Source organism: Patagioenas fasciata, chromosome 4 (assembly GCF_037038585.1).
Source record: "Patagioenas fasciata isolate bPatFas1 chromosome 4, bPatFas1.hap1, whole genome shotgun sequence".
Lineage (NCBI taxonomy): Eukaryota > Metazoa > Chordata > Aves > Columbiformes > Columbidae > Patagioenas > Patagioenas fasciata.
Window position 1 is genome coordinate 3,005,513 of NC_092523.1, and position 21,759 is coordinate 3,027,271.

The 21,759-nt window shown below is 48.0% G+C and overlaps 1 protein-coding gene across 1 annotated transcript in view; it reads right to left on the bottom strand.

The window, feature by feature from the left end:
- The window catches only part of ATRN (attractin), a 170,323-nt gene extending 149,146 nt beyond the window's left edge, over positions 1-21,177 (bottom strand). Inside the window, exon 1 of the mRNA XM_065836240.2 lies at positions 20,800-21,177. Coding sequence (XP_065692312.2) covers positions 20,800-21,131 — 332 coding nt within the window. The 5' untranslated portion in view covers positions 21,132-21,177. The remainder of the gene's footprint in view (positions 1-20,799) is intronic.
- Between the last annotated feature and the right edge of the window lie 582 nt (positions 21,178-21,759).

The following is a 21,759-nucleotide window of genomic DNA, read 5'->3' on the forward strand; positions in this document are numbered from 1 at the left end:
ACGAGCCAGATCACAGTATCACAGTATGTTTGGAACTGGAAGGGACCTGTAAAGCTCATCCAGTGTAATCCCCCCATGGAGCAGGAACACCCAGCTGAGGTTCCACAGGAAGGTGTCCAGGCGGGTTTGAATGTCTGCAGAGAAGGAGACTCCACAACCTCCCTGGGCAGCCTGGGCCAGGCTCTGACACCCTCACCCCAAACAAGTTTCTTCTCATATTTAAGTGGAACCTCCTGTGTTCCAGTTTGAACCCATTGCCCCTTGTCCTACCATTGGTTGTCACCGAGAAGAGCCTGGCTCCATCCTCCTGTCACTCACCTTTTATATACTTATAGACATTAATAAGGTCCCCCCTCAGTCTCCTCTTCTCCAAACTAAACAGACCCAGCTCCCTCAGCCTTTCTTCATAAGGGAGATGCTCCACTCCCTTCAGCATCTTTTTTGCCCTGCGCTGGACTCTCTCCAGCAGTTCCCTGTCCTTCTGGAACTGAGGGGCCACAACTGGACACAACATTCCAGGTGTGGTCTCCCCAGGGCAGAGCAGAGGGGCAGGAGAACCTCTCGGACCTACTGACCACCCCCTTCTAACCCACCCCAGGTACCATTGGCCTTCCTGGCCACAAGGGCCCAGTGCTGGCTCATGGTCACCCTGCTGTCCCCAGGACCCCCAGCTCCCTTTCCCCTACGCTGCTCTCTAATAGGTCATTCCCCAACTTACACTGGAACCCGGGGTTGTTCCAGATGCTGCCGCCGAAAGCCCTCCTGGGACAGGGACGCCGTTTGCCTCATCTCCACATGTAGGTGAGTGCTTACTTCATGCTTCAATATAAGCACGTCTATTTTCTTCAGTAATTCCTTCAGGCAAGTGTATTCTTTTCCCGGACTCAGGGACGGATCTGGTATTGGTTTAGTGAAGCCATGTGTATGCAACACTGTGGATCTCTAGTGGTATTAGCTGCTGCTCCTTTAATTATTACCTCAGCTGATACTTGATTCAAGTCACTTTGGAGAGCTAAAAACCCATCTTCCACCGGTCAATCTGCTACACTTCTTTTACCAAATAAAAGTTAGTTTTGGACCCTGTTGTCCCCTAACTAACTTTGGGGTGCATCCGTGACATTAACTACAAAAAGTCTACTTAAAAACTATAAGAGATATAATTGGTGTTGCCCAGGTTCACAGAATCACAGAATGTTAGGGATTGGAATGGACCTTGAAAGATCATCCAGTTCAATCCTCCAACCGTTCTTCACCAATAATATCACCGCTGACGTGGGATTTTGTTTGAATCTTCCAAACCACTCAAAACTAAAAGAGGTTAAATTAATATTTCAATCCTATGAGTGCTTAAGCACATGAACTTTATCACAAGAACAGCAACCGCATGTAGAGTTGGGTCGGTCGCACAAGCAACTACAACCGGAAGAACACAATTCCCAACAGAAAGCTGGAAGCATAAAACCTTGAATTTTAAGAAAACTGACTTCCTGCAAACTATTTTTCTATACAGCGGAGCACCCAATACCTTTAGTGTGGTTCCCAAAAGTTCAGGTTTCCTCAACTTTCATTTTTGGAGTTAAAATTAAACCCCAGTCGGAAAACACGGTGAGAATATCCAGCCTGCGCTGTCAGGAGTTCACTGACCCAAACAACGTTGAGCGATCACATAAACACATTATTTTGCTTTAACTGTTTCCATTCAAGGCTGTTGTTCTATATTAAGACTCTCACAGGCCTTCAGATAACTTTTTACGCAGTTAAATTTGAACAGAATTCATTATTTTTTTCCATTTGGGAAAATACTGACATAATAATAACAAAATAAATCATGTGTGTATGCTCCCAGTCCGAGCTGTGAGTTGGGGAACAACATGTAAAATATTTCTAATATAAATGATTAGGTTCTACAATTATCAGTTTCCAGTTTGTAATGCATGTGAGCAGATGCCACCAGGACCATCCAACGACTGGTGCTCAAGTGAACCATCAAACTCTTGGGATTAAAAGTCAGGACTGGGGGTCCTGGGGACAGCAGGGTGAGCATGAGCGAGCACTGGGCCCTTGTGGCCAGGAAGCCAATGGTACCTGGGGTGGGTTAGAAGGGGGTGGTCAGTAGGTCAGAGAGGTTCTCCTGCCCCTCCGCTCTGCCCTGGGGAGACCACACCTGGAATATTGTGTCCAGTTGTGGCCCCTCAGTTCCAGAAGGACAGGGAACTGCTGCAGAGAGTCCAGCGCAGCCACCAAGATGCTGAAGGGAGTGGAGCATCTCCCGTGGGAGGAAAGGCTGAGGGAGCTGGGGCTCTGGAGCTGCAGAAGAGGACACTGAGGGGGGACTCATTCATGGGGATCAATATGGAAAGGGGCAGTGTCAGGAGGATGGAGCCAGGCTCTTCTCAGTGACAACCAATGACAGGACAAGGAGCAATGGGTTCAAACTGGAACACAGGAGGTTCCATTTAGATATGAGAAGAAACTTGTTCATGGTGAGGGTGTCAGAGCCTGGCCCAGGCTGCCCAGGGAGGCTGTGGAGTCTCCTTCTCTGCAGACATTCAAACCCGCCTGGACACCTTCCTGTGGAACCTCAGCTGGGTGTTCCTGCTCCATGGGGGGATTGCACTGGATGAGCTTTCCAGGGCCCTTCCAACCCCTGGCATTCTGGGATTCTGTGACTTGTTTCATTTCAAAAAAAATAATTTAAAAAATCATTATTTCGTCAATTTTCCCAAATGACGAGATGAGTGTTTTACGCTTGGCAAAGTGCGCCTTCAGTACCTGAAATAATAGTTTACATTTAACAGGCATAGAATGAATATTACCCATTTCTTACACTGATAAGAAACAGCTGCAGGCAAGAACATTTGCTAATCAATTAAGAACTGATATGAGCAGAAATGACAACCAGACCCCCTAAAAACAAGAGCAGAAGAATCCTCCCTGCTAACAGGAGATGAAAAGAAAAGCCATCTGATTGGGGTGATGATTTACCCAGGAGACGCTCTCACCGGTGCTTTGAACCATAATATAATTTTCCCTCCTCCTCCTTGTTGCCTTTTCACTTTTGTCTTTAGAAATGCATCACGCTGACAAATAACAACCATTCAAAGGGCAATTAGTGTTTCTGAGTCTTTTTTGTGTGTAACTTCATCTAAACAGGCCTTTTTCTGTAAATCACGGTGAGTGCAGCGTCGTTCCATCCCCATTCTGTCACTTCATTCTCCCTGTTTTTTCAGGATGAAAGGACCCAGAACCTCCGATGACATCACAAGTGACGTCACAAGTGATGTCATCAGCGCACATCTGTGCCCTCCACCCAGCTCAGAAATGACATTTAATCCCGCTCCAGCTTCAACTTCTTCCCAAACCAGCATTCCCCCTTTAGACTCCACCTGTTCATCACCTAATCAATCGCTGCCCTTCAATTGCGATCGTTTGAGGAGGTGCACAATTAATTTTATGTCAATAGAAATGACCAATTGGAAGATAAAACTCTATTGTGAGCTTAATTCAGCTTCTCTGGCTACCACACCAACGGCAAGAAGTTCTTGGGATGTCACATCCAGCTTCTCCATCTCAATAATTCTCCAAGTGACACTGAGTCCAACAGGTTTCCAACACTCAGATAATATTTATCTGTTAAGATGCCTCCATCCCAAACCCTGCATAAAAAACAACCCCCCCCACATACATCATTAGGACTGTCGTCAAATATATATTTTGTTTCAAATAGCATCATTTACAAATGGCAAAGCCACGGTCACATTGATGGGTCTGCGGATATACAGATCATCTTTCCCACTTTGTTTTTAATGTATAGACACTGCACATCACTATTCCACAGTCCAAAGATTAAACTAATGCTACTTTCTACGACCAGCTCTCCACTATTTTTAAAGCTGCTCTTAAAAGATTATGAGTACACCTGCCCAAGGGCAAAACTCGATTATAATTACACAGAGAAAAGATTTTTAAAGTGAATTAAGGATAGAGATATAACACAACCTCCACAAATTTTTGCAGAGCATTAAGATAAAAACAGCAGCAATGTAAAAGGTGGAAAACTTTATTTGAATCAGTGAACATGAAGCCCGTGAGTATAAATAATCAAGACAACAGACAACACGGGCTATTTTACAGGGTAAATGAGTATGACTCCTACATAGTCCCTTACTACAAATAAGCAATATGATATGTATCTGTATGTACCCTGCTCTCATATCCAGTGCTCATGACCACAGAATGTCAGGGGTTGGAAGGGACCTGGAAAGCTCATCCAGTGCAGTCCCCCCATGGAGCAGGAACACCCAGCTGAGGTTCCACAGGAAGGTGTCCAGGCGGGTTTGAATGTCTGCAGAGAAGGAGACTCCACAACCTCCCTGGGCAGCCTGGGCCAGGCTCTGACACCCTCACCCCCAACAAGTTTCTTCTCCAATTTAAGTGGAACCTTTTGTGTTCCAGTTTGCACCCATTGCCCCTTGTCCTGTCACTGGTTGTCACCAAGAAGAGCCTGGCTCCATCCTCCTGACACTCCCCCTTTCCATATTGATCCTCATGAATGAGTCCCCCCTCAGTGTCCTCTTGTCCAGCTCCAGAGCCCCAGCTCCCTCAGCCTTTCCTCACACGGGAGATGCTCCACTCCCTTCAGCATCTTGGTGGCTGCGCTGGACTCTCTCCAGCAGTTCCCTGTCCTTCTGGAACTGAGGGGCCACAACTGGACACAAGATTCCAGGTGTGGTCTCCCCAGGGCAGAGCAGAGGGGCAGGAGAACCTCTCTGACCTACTGACCACCCCCTTCTAACCCACCCCAGGTACCATTGGCCTTCCTGGCCACAAGGGCCCAGTGCTGGCTCATGGTCACCCTGCTGTCCCCAGGACCCCCAGGTCCCTTTCCCCTACACTGCTCTCTAATAGCTCATTCCCCAACTTACACTGGAACCTGGGGTTGTTCCTGCCCACATTCCAGACTCTACACTTGCCCTTGTTCTATTTCATTAAATTTCTCCCCACCCAGCTCTCCAGCCTGTCCAGGTCTCTGATGGCAGCACAGCTTCCAGTGTCACCACTCCTCCCAGCTTGGTGTCATCAGCAAACTGGCTGACAGTCACTCTATTCCCTAATCCAAATCATTGATTAGTATATTGAATAGTACTGGCCCAGTACCAACCCTTGAGGCACTGCACTGGATCCAGGCCTCTGCAGTGTAACAGTCTGCTTGAGAAAGGACTTAGCGTTCTCCAAAACGCCCGTGTGGAAAACGCCTCTTTGAGACCAGCTTTAGACTGACAGTGAAGCCTTGGATGTGCATCAAAAGTCTGACAAACCTCAGCCTCGGCCCACAAGGGCTGCAAAGTACTGAATCAATTAGGCATCCAGGCATTTAACCACTTCATAAATCAATTCTGTAACTCTACGCTGCATTAAGTCACTTGGAGAGGGAAGCGCGTGACACCCGTCTCGATTGGAACTTCACTTGAAACACTTCCTAGATCCAAAGCAGGGTTTAATTTCACAATACCACGCGTAAAATGATTGGGTCTAATTTCCAGTACATGCGAGCGAATGTCTGAAAAAAAATATCAGTGTCTGCAAATGTGTCCTTTCAATATTTTGTTATATAATCAGTAAGACCTTTGCTAACAAGATTAGGATGAGAAGATATAGGTAGATAGATAGATAGATAGATAGATAGATAGATAGATAGATAGATAGATAGATAATTTGAAGTGTATTACATATCAAAACCACTTTGGATAAACTTTTACCTTGCTGACTGCTCTTCTTTCTTCCTTAGCTGCATCCCTTATATATTAAGTAATATTAAGTGTCCTGCACAACAATTACCTTAAATTCACGACCTACGTAATTGTACAGCTTCACCTACACTACAAGTGCTTTACATATAGGAGGCACAGAGGTAACAGCCAAAAGAAGAACATTACAACAGCAACATTTCCGAAGTTACCACTTCTACTGTTTTCACTCCACACAGAGGTTACGGCAACACAAGACTAATGAGGGCCAAATTTTTCCAGTGTCTGTGTTTAAAGACTTTGCCTACATATCCAAGAGTTAATAATGAAGGAAAAAGCTTATAAAAAGACTCTTAGCTACAGAGTGATTTCCTCTCCGAGTCATTAGTGGAAAGCAGAAGCTCTGTCAAAATGCCAAATAGTCACTGTAGGAAGAGATACATATATATATATATGTGTGTGTGTGTGTATATTTAATCCCATTAAAATTATAGCTATCAGGGGTTTATTTCATTTAATTGGAGATCAAAGGGAAAGCAACGGGTGCCAAGTCTCTGTCCTGACCAGCAGTAAATCTTTAGCCCATAGTCCCAAAGAGCTTCCTACACTGAGCCCGTTCATCAAGCACAACACCTTGCACAACTCTTAGCACACGTGTAAAATAGATCTTAAGTCTCCACGATACTTTCTGGCCTCAAAACGAGCGGCTTTTGTCCTTAATGTATGTTGAAGACAGCACAGACGTCACTCACAGTGGTTTATCTGCTCCGGTATCGATGCGCCGTGACCTCCCTCCAGCTCCTCTTCATTTTTCAGCGTGAATTTGTTGCTTCTGGCCGCACCGTTCACAAAACACTACAGAAATCAGCAATTCTAGTCATGTCTACAGCATCTTCCTAAACCTGAACAGTAAGATTTCCTTCAGCGGATGTCAGAGTTCCCTTATTTACTGACCTTGCTATAGAAAAGTAAGACAGCCTTGATGCCCAAAGAGAACCATGGCCATGAAGCGCTTGGGCTCCTGCAAATCTGCTGTTGTCCATCACAGCTTTAAATCAACAGGATGTATACAAAGAATTGATGTGTAAACAAAAGATGGACACATACAGTTGTCTCCTATAGAATTTCTTCTTCAAATCCACAAGTGAAAGCAAAGAATCACTTTCTAAGAGCTGCCTTCTCCAGCTTCAACAGAGGGAAAAGTGAATTTCTTCTTCGGGTAATGCCACAGAATAAGGGTTTGAAGAGAAGCGGGAAGCGTACTCCATACTACGGCTTCCAAACTGCGGTGGTGTGTGAAGCAGCAGGGCAGAGCATCCTTCCCACCTCCTAATTGGGAAGAGCAGAAGTACTTGGATCACAGAAGTGGTGCATGTCCCGAGTTCCAGGGGACAATCGCTGTTTCTTGGCCCAGTAGCTGTGTTTTTATGCAGAATCCCAGCCTGGTTGGGGTTGAAGGGACTTCTGGAGATCATCCAATCCAACCCACCTGCTCACGCAGGGTCACCAGAGCAGATCGCACAGGGTCGTGTCCAGGTGGGTTTGAATGTCTCAGAGAAGGAGACTCCAGAACCTCTCTGGGCAGCCTGGGCCAGGCTCTGGCACCTCAAAGTGAAGAAGTTTCTCCTCATATTCAGATGGAAACTCCTGTGTTTCAGTCTGTTCACAGCAAACAAGATGCATGAATTCACATCAACCTCCACCTTCCCTGGAAAACCTCCAGCCCTCCAGGGTGACTCTGGAGGATGCTCCTTGTTCTCCACCACAGAAGATCCATGAGCCCTTATCACCAGCCGTCAACCTCCTGCAAGTTCTCCCCAGCTTTGGTGAACCTTGCGTTCCTGTCCTTGCTGTGGGAGATGCTGCACCATGAGTGGGTTTCAGGAGGCTGAAGTATCACAAAGGATGTCTTCTTCTGCATGGTGTCCCACCTCCTGCAAGCTCTCACACAGACACATCTTGTTCTGAGCACAAGCAAACCTCAGGCATAAGATATTCTTGATGCCTTGACCAGCTTTGATCAGATAACACTCTTTTCACAGTCGTTTCTTTTTCCTTTTAATTCCGTGACAAATTCCCATCAGCAGTGAATAGAGAAATTAAGATCACATTTAAACTTCATCACTTTTAACACACAATATCCTTCTTCATAAACCTCGCTGGAGATGATTTAGGCATATTTATAGTAACATTAACCACATTTCCTCTATAGGCCAGTATTAATCTCAGAATAGGCAAGTTGGTGACCAGTTGCTATGCAAAAAGTACCTTAAAGTACGGATTCTAAAGCCCCTATGTAAACAGCAGCATCATCAGAGCATCTTTAAAACATATAAATAACTCATCTTTGTTTCATAGATAGGGAAACCGAACCAAGAAGATGAGATGACGAATTGTATGACTGTTTGATCCCTGTTTACAAGTGAATTGCACTCTACGGCCAAACCCCAAAGTTACTCAAAGTGAAACAGTGACAAAACTAGAGAGGAAGAGGGGGAAAATAAATCAATGCTGGCTGTGATAACACCATTTTCTTTCAGGAAACACTCCCACAAGTCATAGCAACATAAAACTCAAGTAATCCTTGCAGTTCTTCATTTATTCATTCCCTTGGTCTTCTCAGGACTGAAGTCCCCTTGGCCGTTTTTATTCTTCTTTAGGTGCTGTTAGAAAAGTTACAGCCTACAAAGTCCCAAGAGCTTTTCCAGCTGGATCACACGCTCCTGTTTTTCAGAAGAAATCCAGAATCCCAGAATGGACTGGATTGGAAAAGCCCTCAGAGCTCATCCAGTCCAACCCTTGGTCCAACTCCAGTCCATTCACCAGATCATGGCACTAAGTGCCATGGCCAATCTCAGTTTCAAAACCTCCAGGGCCGGTGAGTCCAGCACCTCCCTGGGCAGCCATTCCAATGCTGACCACTCTCTCTGCACAGAATTGCTTTCTAATCTCCAGCCTCAGTTTCCCCTGGCAGAGTTGAAGCCCATGCCCCCTTGTCCTATTGCTGACTGCCTGGGAGAAGAGCCCAATCCCCCCTGGCTAGAACTGCCCTTCAGGTCGTTCTAGACAGTGCTGAGCTCACCTCTAAGCCTCCTCTGCTCCAGACTGAACAAGCCCAGCTCCCTCAGCCTCTCCCCATAGGGCTTGTGTTCAAGTCCCTTCACCAGTCTTGTTCCAGACCTTTTCACATTTAGACACCAATCCTGCATAGAAAGTGTTATTACACCACTCATGTTTGGAATTACGCGTCTATTGAGCCAACATTTCCCTGCTGTCCCAGACCCTTCAACAGTTCAGGTTACTGAGAATAGCTGCAAACAACCCAAGAATTACTATTTCAACATTGTTTTACAGGGCTCTGAGTTTTCTTTGGGCTAATCACGTTCAAATAAAATCAGTTAACAGAATATCAGCAATGTCCACTAGGAAAATGACAGATCTCCAGCAACATTAGAATGGATGGTTTAGAAAATATGCGCACGGCAGAGAAGTCAAGCTCTGTTTTTCACTTCGAACCACTTCACCACCTCCTCAAAATGATTCATACTCCAAAAGTTGAACAAGGGCATATTTAAACACCCATTACCCGAAATGAAAAGCATTGACTTTAAAGCATTGCAAAGCAGTAGGAGAAGCAGACACCAACTGACCTCAGAAGTCATTATTTCCCAATATATTATTTGGGATTCAATACTTGTCTTGCAGTGGACAACTTGGATACAGTAGGATATTGTTTTTTATAGCACCACAGAAGCATTTCACAGAATCCCAGAATGTCAGGGGTTGGAAGGGACCTGGAAAGCTCATCCAGTGCAATCCCCCCATGGAGCAGGAACACCCAGCTGAGGTTCCACAGGAAGGTGTCCAGGCGGGTTTGAATGTCTGCAGAGAAGGAGACTCCACAACCTCCCTGGGCAGCCTGGGCCAGGCTCTGACACCCTCACCATGAACAAGTTTCTCCTCAAATTTAAGTGGAACCTCCTGTGTTCCAGTTTGAACCCATTGCCCCTTGTCCTACCATTGGTTGTCACCAAGAAGAACCTGGCTCCATCCTCCTGACACTGCCCCTTTCCATATTGATCCCCAGGAATGAGTCCCCCCTCAGTGTCCTCTTCTCCAGCTCCAGAGCCCCAGCTCCCTCAGCCTTTCCTCCCACGGGAGATGCTCCACTCCCTTCAGCATCTTGGTGGCTGCGCTGGACTCTCTCCAGCAGTTCCCTGTCCTTCTGGAGCTGAGGGGCCACAACTGGACACAATATTCCAGCTGTGGTCTCCCCAGGGCAGAGCAGAGGGGCAGGAGAACCTCTCTGACCTACTGACCACCCCCTTCTAACCCACCCCAGGTACCATTGGCTTCCTGGCCACAAGGGCCCAGTGCTGGCTCATGCTCACCCTGCTGTCCCCAGGAACCCCAGGTCCCTTTCCCCTACACTGCTCTCTAATAGCTCATTCCCCAACTTACACTGGAACCTGGGGTTGTTCCTGCCCACATTCAACACTCTACACTTGCCCTTGTTCTATTTCATTAAATTTTTCCTGCCCAGCTCTCCAGCCTGTCCAGGTCTCTGATGGCAGCACAGCTTCCAGCGTCACCACTCCTCCCAGCTTGGTGTCACCAGCAAACTTGCTGACAGTCACTCTATTCCCTCGTCCGAATCATTGATGAATATATTGAATAATACAGGCCCCAGCACTGACCCCCTGAGGCTCTGCACTGGATCCAGGCCTCAACTGGACTCTGCCCCATTGACCAGAACTCTCTGGTTTCTTCCCTTCACCCAGTTCACAGTCCACCTCACTACGCAATCAGAAGAACGCATTTTTCCCTGATTTTCTTCTGGCAGCATTTCAGCCCCACACGAATTCGCATCTCAGGTCTTGCATTGTCTGGAAATCTGTTGTCTTGGAGTCGCCTTTGCTGATTCCACACGAGATCAAAGTTGTAACAGAGAGACACTGAGCTCTGACATAGCTGTAAAATCCATGTGACGCCCTCCGCTCGGTATTAATTGGGTTTCGGTTGTGGAAATTAATCATTAAAAAGGCAGGTGCACAACTTGGGCAGGAAACATGCCGCACGTCACTACAAGAAACCTTCACAAAGCCATCTCAAAGGGTATTTTAGAAGAACTCGAACATGGTCTGGATCAGAACAAGCAATGAAATGCCAAAATTGTGCATGGGGTGAACCTCAATCATGGATTTTCACCAGATAAGGCAATTTCATTCAAATATCTGGCAATAGTGCCACAATACGAACACTCGGAGTGCAAGCAAACTGTGAAGGGAAGGATTTAACAACACAAAGACACTGGGGAGAAAGAATCAAAAAATACACTTAATTCTGAGCTATACATTATAACAGCAGCAACTCAAAGCTAAATGCGGGGAAGGTATAATTTATTGGTTTTTTATAGCTGTATTAATGACTGAAAAACAGCAGGGATGACAAACTACCACAGCTTGGAAAGCAGACTCATTGAAGCCACGGTTATTCTCTCACTTCACGATGAAATAACATTAAATCCAACCGAAATTTTCTGAATGGGAAAAAATAGCTCTCGCCAAAGGAGCTGACATGAAATGCTAATTCACCTGCGCCAAGCCTCTTATGTTTTGAGCAGACAAGCACCACCTTGGAGACGGGTATTACATTTTCATGCAATACAAACACTGACTAATAAGAAAGTCTTCAAGACGGTGTTTTCCTAGCGTAGCCATCCTTATTTTGTGTCCTTTCAGATTGCAGAAACTATTAAGAACTCATAGCAACAAAAAAATACACATGTATTTCTGCAAAACGGGCAATAGAGAAGACAAATAAAAACTGGGATTTTTCACAGAATCCCAGATTGTCAGGAATTGGAAAGGATCTGGAAAGCTCATCCAGTGCAATCCCCCCATGGAGCAGGAACACCCAGCTGAGGTTCCACAGGAAGGTGTCCAGGCGGGTTTGAATGTCTGCAGAGAAGGAGACTCCACAACCTCCCTGGGCAGCCTGGGCCAGGCTCTGACACCCTCACCAGGAACAAGTTTCTTCTCAAATTTCAGTGGAACCTCCTGTGTTCCAGTTTGAACCCACTGCCCCTTGTCCTACCATTGGTTGTCACTGAGAAGAGCCTGGCTCCATCCTCCTGACACTCACCCTTTCCATATTGATCCCCATGAATGAGTCCCCCCTCAGTGTCCTCTTCTCCAGCTCCAGAGCCCCAGCTCCCTCAGCCTTTCCTCCCACGGGAGATGCTCCACTCCCTTCAGCATCTTGGTGGCTGCGCTGGACTCTCTCCAGCAGTTCCCTGTCCTTCTGGAGCTGAGGGGCCACAACTGGACACAATATTCCAGGTGTGGTCTCCCCAGGGCAGAGCAGAGGGGCAGGAGAACCTCTCTGACCTACTGACCACCCCCTTCTAACCCACCCCAGGTACCATTGGCTTCCTGGCCACAAGGGCCCAGTGCTGGCTCATGGTCACCCTGCTGTCCCCAGGACCCCCAGGTCCCTTTCCCCTACACTGCTCTCTAATAGCTCATTCCCCAACTTACACTGGAACCTGGGGTTGTTCCTGCCCACATTCAAGACTCTACACTTGCCCTTGTTCTCTTTCATTAAATTTCTCCCCGCGCAGCTCTCCAGCCTGTCCAGGTCTCTGATGGCAGCACAGCTTCCAGTGTCACCACTCCTCCCAGCTTGGTGTCATCAGCAAACTGGCTGACAGTCACTCTATTCCCTTATCCATATTAGTGATGAATATATCAAATAATACCGGCCCCAGCACTGACCCCTGAGGCACTGCACTGGATCCAGGCCTCAACTGGACTCTGCCCCATTGACCACAACTAACAGCTACGTTCGTACATTTTGCATTAGAAAGCTGAGCGGCACTGGCTAATGGTAAAAGACATTACAGATAATAATGGTAAAAGACACTACATATCGTTTTCACCCCTAACAGGACATGTAACACTGTGTCCCTATATGAAGCAACAACCCCTATTCGACTTATTGCAATAAGCCGCCCGATATGAGCGTTGTGTACAGAAAACCTAATTATTGTGCAGCCACGAGCTCCGCAGGCACAGCAGGAAATAAAGGGAGTTTACACACTGGAAACCAACGTTTCAAACACCCAGACCAGCTCGATACCGAAATCTCCCTTAAACCAGCTCAACTGCGCTTCTGCGTGTTCAGACAACTGAACATTCCCAACCTGACGATACTGCAGGAAATTGGTTTTACCAAATTAAGCCACAACCAGGAACGTTAACTCAGATTCTGGGGAATCCTACACGTATTTCATACAATCTGATTTCGGGATCGGCTGCCCTAAGTTAGCAGGGACATTTCTCAGCCATTTAAATCCTTCACCAACATTCGAGATTCACTATTATCACCCGTTTTCTTTAAAACATCATTCTAAAACCCCCCGCTATCCTCACGTACCCAATTTAGCTTATCAGACTTTCACATGAAGACCCTTCTCTGTGCAATTAAGGCCTAACAATTTCACGCCACCGCAATCAGGACAGAGCTTTTCCCCTCGGAGAATCCCAAGGATTTCAAGTTCTTCAAGCCAAAACCGAGCCCTTAATCATAGCAAGTCCATCAGAACCCTCCCAGCGACCTGCATCTCTATCAAATAAACATTTACATTAAGCAAAGGGAGGGAAGTGCATTAGTGGGAGTCTCAAGTAGATTCTGAAGGAATCCCATGTGGAGCAGCCGCAAACAAAGCGAGGGAACAAAAGCAGGAAGCGAAAAGCAAAACAACATGACTGGGTTTGGCATTTCAGCGGCTCAATGAGGATTCGATTCGATCCAAAGCGACATGCAACATCATCTCTGTTCCAGGCTGGAAAATCCATTAGCAAATTTTCCAGGCACACGGCAACACAAGAACAAAGTATGGGGGTAAAATCGTCGCGGTCCTTTGGGTGAATTCCACTCCTCCACCAAAACCACTGTCCCTAATAAAAATCACATTGTTCTCAACCTCTTCTTCTGCATTTTTTACTGGATCTTTTACCTACGCTTTAGAAGACGTGATTTAAAGAACTACTCGCTGAGAACATTTTCAAGCTCTACCAGATCAAGAAGCTCATTCCAAGCGCTGCGCTTGGAACTTCAAATGGGAAAAGAGTCTTCAAGGAGAGCGGCTGTTTAAGAAAAAAGCACCCAAGCGGATCATAAATCAACGCAATAATACAATAGTTCGGTCAGCAGCAGGATTATCTCAATATATAGAGGATTTTCAGCACGGTTCTTCATAGACACTTCATGTTCGGTGCAGGAAGCTCGTGGGTTTAAATCTGATTGCTCACGAAAGCTTCAGAGGAACGTGCATCCCAAACGTTATTTAACTTGATCAGGACACACAATGAAAGCAGAACTGGTCCTAGAGCTTTTAAAAGTCTAAAGAAAAAAGCTTCTGTGAAAGCGGCGCTAAACTCACTCATTTGTTGATGTATTTCAACAGAAGTCACTTATGCTAAATGTAAATTGACTGCGATGGTAACGAACACCCAGTTGGACATGAGCTTATTTTGGATCGGTAATGGAAGAAGCAAATGAGACCGGGAAATAAAGGAAAAATCCGAAGCGGTGTCAGACAACTTGTGCTAAAGTGGCTCGGGCAGCTACTCCCTGATATTCAGAGACATAAAGAAGTGAGACAGAAACACCTCTTGTGTTGCCCACTGCAGAAAAGTTTGTATTTGCAATGAAATCTGAGGCAGTGACACATTCCTGGGATTGATTGGTACCCTCTACCTGCACCATTCCAGAGGTCTTGATGCTTTGCAGGAAAAGAGACACTGGATGTTACGTATTCAGCTCATTCACAGGTTGAAACCAAGACCTGTTCGATAATTCCAATAACTAACGCTCCACCGGTGATGAGAATCATAGAATCATTTTGGTTGGAAGAGACCCTCAGGATCATTGAGTCCAACCATAACCCAACTCTAGCACTAAACCATGTCCCTGAGAACCTCATGTCCGCCTGTCCAACCCTCCAGGGATGGTGACTCCAGCACTGCCCTGGGCAGCCTGTTCCAATGCCCCACAGCCCTTTGGAGAAGAAATTGTTCCCCACATCCAACCTCAACCTCCCCTGGCGCAACTTGAGGCTGTTTCCTCTGCTCCTGGCGCTTGTTCCTGGGGAGCAGAGCCCGACCCCCCTGGCTCCAAGCTCCTTTCAGGCAGTTCAGAGATCAGAAGGTCTCCCCTCAGCTCCTGTTCTCCAGCTGAACCCCCAGGTCCCTCAGCCGCTCCCATCACACTTGTGCTCCAGCCCCTCACCAGCTCCGTTCCCTTCTCTCAACTTGCTCCAGCATCTCGAGGCCTTTCTTGGCCTGAGGGGCCCAAAACTGCCCCCAGGATTCGAAGTCTGGGCCTCCCCAGTGCCAAGTACAGTGGCACAATCAGCTCTCCAGTCCTGCTGGCCACACTATTCATGACACAAGCCAGGATGCTGGTGGCCTTCTTGGCCACCTCATCACACACTGGCTCACGTTCAGCCGCTGTCACCGACACCCCCAGCTCCTTTTCCTTTCCAGCCGCTCTTCCCCGAGTCTGCAGTGTTCCTGGGGTCGTTGTGACCCAAGAGCAGGACCCGGTCCTTGGCCTTGTTGAACCTCAGACAATTGTCCTCATCCCAACGATCCAGTTGGTCCAGATCCCTCTGAATGGCCTTCCCACCCTGCAGCACATCAACACTCCCACGCAATTTGGTGTCATCTGCAAACTGACTGAGGGTGCACTTGATCCCCTCATCCAGATCATTGATAAAGAGATTGAACAGAACAGGTTGATGGAGCAGAGACGACAGGAAGGCTCCAGCGTGCGCTGAACTGCCTCACGGTTCTGATTTTTCCACTGTTTCCTCCTTGCTAACGTCCTGGTTTTGTTAACAAACAATGTAAACCAGACTGAACAGTAACGATAAGAAGTAAGGGTATTGCAAACATTAACAAAGCCTCACGCAAGTCAAATATTGATGCCGGCCGCTCGGTGCAAGGCAAGAAGCATAGAACATCTCAGATATTTCAAAAATACTGACTTATTTCACGGACGAATTTTTGTCCTTTAAACAGCCCTAGTAAAACATCAACCTGTCCAATAAAACAGTGAGAGCAACAATAAAACAGGGAGGATCCGGATGAAATATTAGCCATGAGTTGCTCTCTCAGTGAACACACCATTTGAACGCATGTATAGAGATGCATTTGTAGACAGATAGATATACACACACCCCCTAGCAAAATTATAAATCCAGAGTTAGAAATAATGCCTCCAAGAACTAAATAAAAGCGTGTAAAGGTTCATTTTTCCCCAGTGAATTCTTTCAAAGTGATAATGCTCAAGTATTTCCTCCTTGAATAGCTTATTCTTTTATTACCAGCGCACATCGGAGCGAGCCTTTCACACGGCAACAGGGAAGAGAAAATCGTTTTAAAGCACGACGAAACACGAATGAAAAGAGAGAAACAGAACGGGGATCGACCACAAAAGCAGCACCCAAATCTAACAGAAGCGCTTAAACTGATGTGATTCAAATTGCCAGCATCCTTAGATATATTAAATAGTTTCCTGACTTTTCTAAAGCTTTAAACTGCATCAGGTAGCAGGTTTTTTTAAACTAGCTTTTGAGCAAAAGTTCCCATTTATTTAAGAATAGGAGCTGTGAAAGTCCTTTGCCTGCTAGCAACTCCCTCAGGTTATGATTTACCCAAATCACCTAGAGATAAAATTCCCCTTCACTGTAATATTCTTCGGCCAAGGACATTGTATAACCACCGACTCCTTAACAATCTTCAATCAGCAGCCCATAACCGCCTCCATTAAATTAATAAAAAGGTAGTTTAAAAGATACACTCTAATCTCTTTTCTTTTATTCCTCCAACTGTCACGTTGCATTGCTGAGCGCTGCTTAGCATTTCCAATCTCCCACCTCCAACGAGTATTACGTGAAAGGAGAACGCACAAAACCCACTTTTCTAGAATCATTTGGTGTTTCATTACATAAGTCAAAATATAGTCAGTCCATATTTTCAACTACAATCATCCATCGCTGTGTCTATACACACAATTCACATACGGTCGCTGTTCCAGAAGCCAAGCGCTATCCTGAATATGTTAACCCAATCCTCTACAATCTCTGAACGATACACTTATTTAAAACAGCGATAATTTCTTAAGCTGGGCTTTACCTCCCTCAGCAGCCCTGCCAATGAGGCAGCCGGTTGAAATAATTCCATCCACATAGGACAAGAGGTTGTGTCACTGAGCCACGAAAAGCTCCCAGAAGCATCTGTGGCTCCAAGTTTGCAGTTTGCAGCATCCTTTGGACCGTACAGCACCCAATGCCAGTGATTTCCCCCTCAGTTTGGTGCTCCTGAGGTCTCACTGCTTGAAAATCTCCTCTCAGTCGTATTCCTGGAGCTGTGAGACTGGGGGATTTCTCATCTCTCCCAACAAGTTCTCTCCTGCCCAGACTCCAGCATCCCGAAGGCTCCAGCCAGCACAGAAACCCACTGGAGAGTTGGACAGAAATAGAAGACACAAACGCATCAGGCACGTCCTGTATTTTCTATTTCAGCTTCCCACGAAAGCGGTTCTTTAAGGAGAAACACTAAGATCTTGAAGTGGTTGCTTCTTAAGGAAAAAAAAGCCATGTGAAGTGCTTCATAACTCAATATTCTACCTTCACAAGAGCATCACTGATCTGCGCAGAGGTCCGTGTTTTCGCAGAAGCGATTCCAGAACCTAACGAAACCACACGCAGGCATTTCTGCTCTGCCTTTTTCTTTTTAAGAAGTCACAGAACGTCAAACATCCTTAAAAAACAAGAAAACCAAACCACACATCCGCATAAGAACAGTAACACATCATCCCCCCGTTCCGTGGTTTGGGTGAAACGAGAGAAAACGGTCCAGCCCGGTTTTGTTACCTAAATAAACAGCCTTTCCCAAGGAAAAAGGCAAGCAGAATATGTGCGAACACGAAGCCACGATTTTCGTTCTTCAATGTGAAGGATTAGTAGGTCAGCGAAGCACAAGTTGTATCACGCTCAACGTGAACAGAAAAGCCCCGGCCACAGATACAGTCATCATTTACATCTAGATAAGGACAGGAAGACGAACACGCTGAACGTAATTACAGCCCTCAGCCAAGCAGATAAGTCTGTGGAATAGACCACACTTAGAAAATAATATTCACCTGCCCTCCTACTTCCTATTTGTACCTACATAATAACACGTTGAGCCTTTTAAAGCGAAATACCGTACCCTGCGATGTCATTTCTGACAGGAGACAAGGTAAACGCCAGGCATGTGAAAGTTGGGATGGCAAAGCTGTAAATATTGCTCAAACCACTTGTTTGTACTTTTCTCAGCGCTCCAAGTTTACAAACGTTACTAGAAACTGCAACTCACTGGGAAATAAATAAGCAAAGAGCTAAACAAAACACATAGAGAGGGAAAAAAAACACGCGTTATATTTTCAGTCGAAATTTTAGACCGGAGTTATATGTGAAAAAGAAACAAGAACAGATAAGAGGCTAAAAAAATAAAGGTCATTAGTAGTGGATATATCACAGAATCCCAGAATGTCAGGGGTTAGAAAGGACCTCAAAAGCTCATCCAGTGCAATCCCCCTGCCGGAGCAGGAACACCCAGATGAAGTTACAATATATACCCATATATATGGTTATATATCCATATGGTTATATATCCATCAGGTTTTTTTTTCTTCACTCAGCAGAACCAGTTTTGCCATTCAAAATAAACTCTGCCTTTAATCAAATCCAGCCCCCTTCATATCACCAATATCCTAAACTACTCAAGGACAGTAACAAGTACGTGTCTACTTCACAAGACTCTTTCTCGAGGAGAAGCAAATTCTTATCGTAACAGTGGCAAAAAACATGTAAAAAAAAGAAGCTTTTGATTTCCAGAGCTTGCCCAGCCCGGCATCATTTCCACACAAAACCCCTTTCAAATTAGCTGCATCACATCCCCATCAACAGATTGTCAAAATAAATAAGAAATAAACGTTGGAAACTTCAGCTCCTAAAGCACACAAAGTGTTCGTCCTCCACGAGTTCGGCTCACATGGGCAGCTCCACTTGTAAATCTACAGGGAGCATCGTCAAAGGGTGTTTGGTACTTTCCACAAGGAGCTCCCTGAGAACGCAAGCCCTGCCTAGAATAATCACCCCTTTTTTCATCACTTTCTTTTCCAAGAATCAGTTCTGCCCGGGGAATTCACCAAATGCACGCAGACACACACGCTGATGAAACCAAGGCAGGTAACCATCTTAGAGAAACCCCCTCCACCGAAAATGTAAGTTTAGAGAGAAGCCAGGGCGTGTTTCCAGCCTACTGCCATTAAGATTTCCAGTTTTGCATCCTATGGGATAGACCTGAGACACACAACCCAGCACAGCATCCCGTCATGGACTGAACTGGCCTCAGCGCAGCAGGCAACGTGCTTTCCAGTGTCACACAGCCCAAAAATCACCTTCTTTCCATGCAGACACCCTTCACCCCCCCACACACAGCACACAGTCTGGACAAGCACAGAGCTGGAGGAGGAATCTCCATCCCCCTGCCCAGAACCACCCTTAAGCCCTTTTTTTCTCAAAAAAAACAAGGCAAGACCATCACACCACCTCCTGTCCCACTCCATCCCCTCCACCTGCCCAGCATTGGCCTTGTCTCCCAGCAAACCCAGGCACTTCCTTCCATCAGGTTGTTATTCCCTCTGTCCGTCCCCCTCTGCCCCAAGAGCTGAACCTCCCACAGTGCCAACCACCCTCTTCCACATGCTGCTTCTCTCTCCCCCCCCACCCCGCATACCCTCCCAAATTCACCCTTCACCAAAACCAACCCCTGTCAAGACAAGCTTATTTAAACCCCCCCAAACACCCTATTTCCTCCACCTATCCTGCTCCCAGCCAGCTCAGCTGTCACTGTTTCTCCCACATCTGCCCCCACCCAGGAACTGGTCCCACACCCACAGTGCCCTCCCACTCAGAAACCTTCACTGTTCCTGTCTGCCTGGGGCACTGGCCACAGGAACCCAAAACCAGCCGTCATTCACCCACCATCCTACTACTTACACAGTCCCCAAACCTCCCTCTGCTGCCCCAAATATGTCCCCTTACCAGCTTAACCTTCTCCCTACAATATAAACCCAGTTACTCGTGTTCACACCACAGGTTCAGTCTATTGCACCCACGTCCCTGCTCCAGCACAGCCACAGCCCCTTCGACTCGCACCCCATCACCCCTGTGCAACCCAAGCAACCGACACCCCAAATTCTGTCCCCTTCGTGGCATCTCTCTGCGGCACAAACACCCTGTACCTCCCGAACCCACTCAGTAGGGCACCCCATACCCACACCCCGCTGCTCCCAAATCTCCTCCACGCAGCCCTGGCCACCTACACCCACAGACCTGGCTGTGTGTCACCTCTTGTCACCTGTCCCTTCGCAGCCACATGTCCCCAGACCTCCCCTCCACCCCCAATTCTCTGTTGTCTCCCCTCTCAGCCCCCACACAGTCCCTCACACCCCCACCTCTGTTGTCTTCAGACCTGACCCCACATAAACTCAGCTGGGGTCACCCAAATACCCCTTGTCACCTCCACACGCTCCTACCCAAACCTTATACCTACCATCACCTTATTGCCACCCTGGGCACCCTCAGCCCCCGGGGCTCCCACCCTTTTGGAAGCCCCAAACGCCCCCTGAACCCCAAACCTCCTCCACACGCTCCTACCCAAATCTTATACCTATTGTCACCCTGGGCAGCCTCAGCCCCCGGGGTTCTCACTCCTTTGGATGCCCCAAACGCCCCCTGAACCCCAAACCTCCACAGACCCCAGCGTCCCCTTGTGCAGCCCGACCCAAGGCCACCCCGCTGTGTCCCCCACACACACCCCCAGTTCCTCCCACCGCCGGTGCCCCCACACCCGCTACCGCCCCCCGCACCTGCCCCTCGCACCCACGGCCATATTGTCCCTAACCGAGTGACACGGCCCGTTCGGGGACTCACCTGAAGCGGCCCCCGCAGTGCTGGCACTGGTCGCCCACCCAGCCGGGCTGGCACTCGCACTGCCCGCTGGCCGGCTGGCACCGCCCGCCGTTGGCGCACGGCTTGTCGCATTCCTTCACCGCCTCCTCAGCGGCGGCGGCGGCGGGCCCGAACCCCGGCACCGCCGGCATTAACAACAGCAGCAGCGCCAACAGCAACCGCCGCGGCGGCGGCCTCCCGCCCCGCCAGCCCGGGCCCCGCCACGCCGTGCGCTCCCGCGCCATCTGCCGCCGACGACGCCGCCGACTCCGGGAGGAGCGGGCGGGGGGGGGCGGCGGGACAACGCGGACCATCCGCCGCGGCGCCTCCCGGGACGGTGGCCGGCAGGGGGGGGACCCGCCGCTCCCGCTACGGTGGCCGGGAGGTGCGGGGAGGAGGGAGGGGCGGCCGACGGAGGCGGGAGAGGCGCGGAGGAGGTGCCGCGGTGGGTGACGTCACCCGCAGGCAACCAATAGCAGCGGGGTTCCCCCGCCTGCGCCCCGCCTTCTGCCAGAGAGTGGGGCGGACAGAGCGGCCGCGCGCCGGGCACGTCTGGCCCTGCGGAGCACAGAGCGTGGCGGACTCCGGCGGGTCCCGCGCTCCGGGGTCACCGGGCACAGGGCGCCCGGGGGGGTGACGCCCCTACAGGGGTGCTGCCCCCAAAACCCGGCCCTTGAGGCAGATGTGGGGATCAGGTGACACTGAGGCATGTGCGAGGCCTCGAAGGTGAAGGAGAGTGAAAAGAGGAAAAGAAAAATCCCCCGAGTTTTGTTTTAGTTTTTAAATTATTGGTGTTGGAATCACAGAATCATTTTGATTGGAAAAGTCCCTCAAGATCATCCAGTCCAACCATAACCCACCCCTGGCACTGCCCCATGTCCTGAGAACCTCATGTCCGTCTGTCCAACCCTCCAGGGATGGTGACTCCAGCACTGCCCTGGG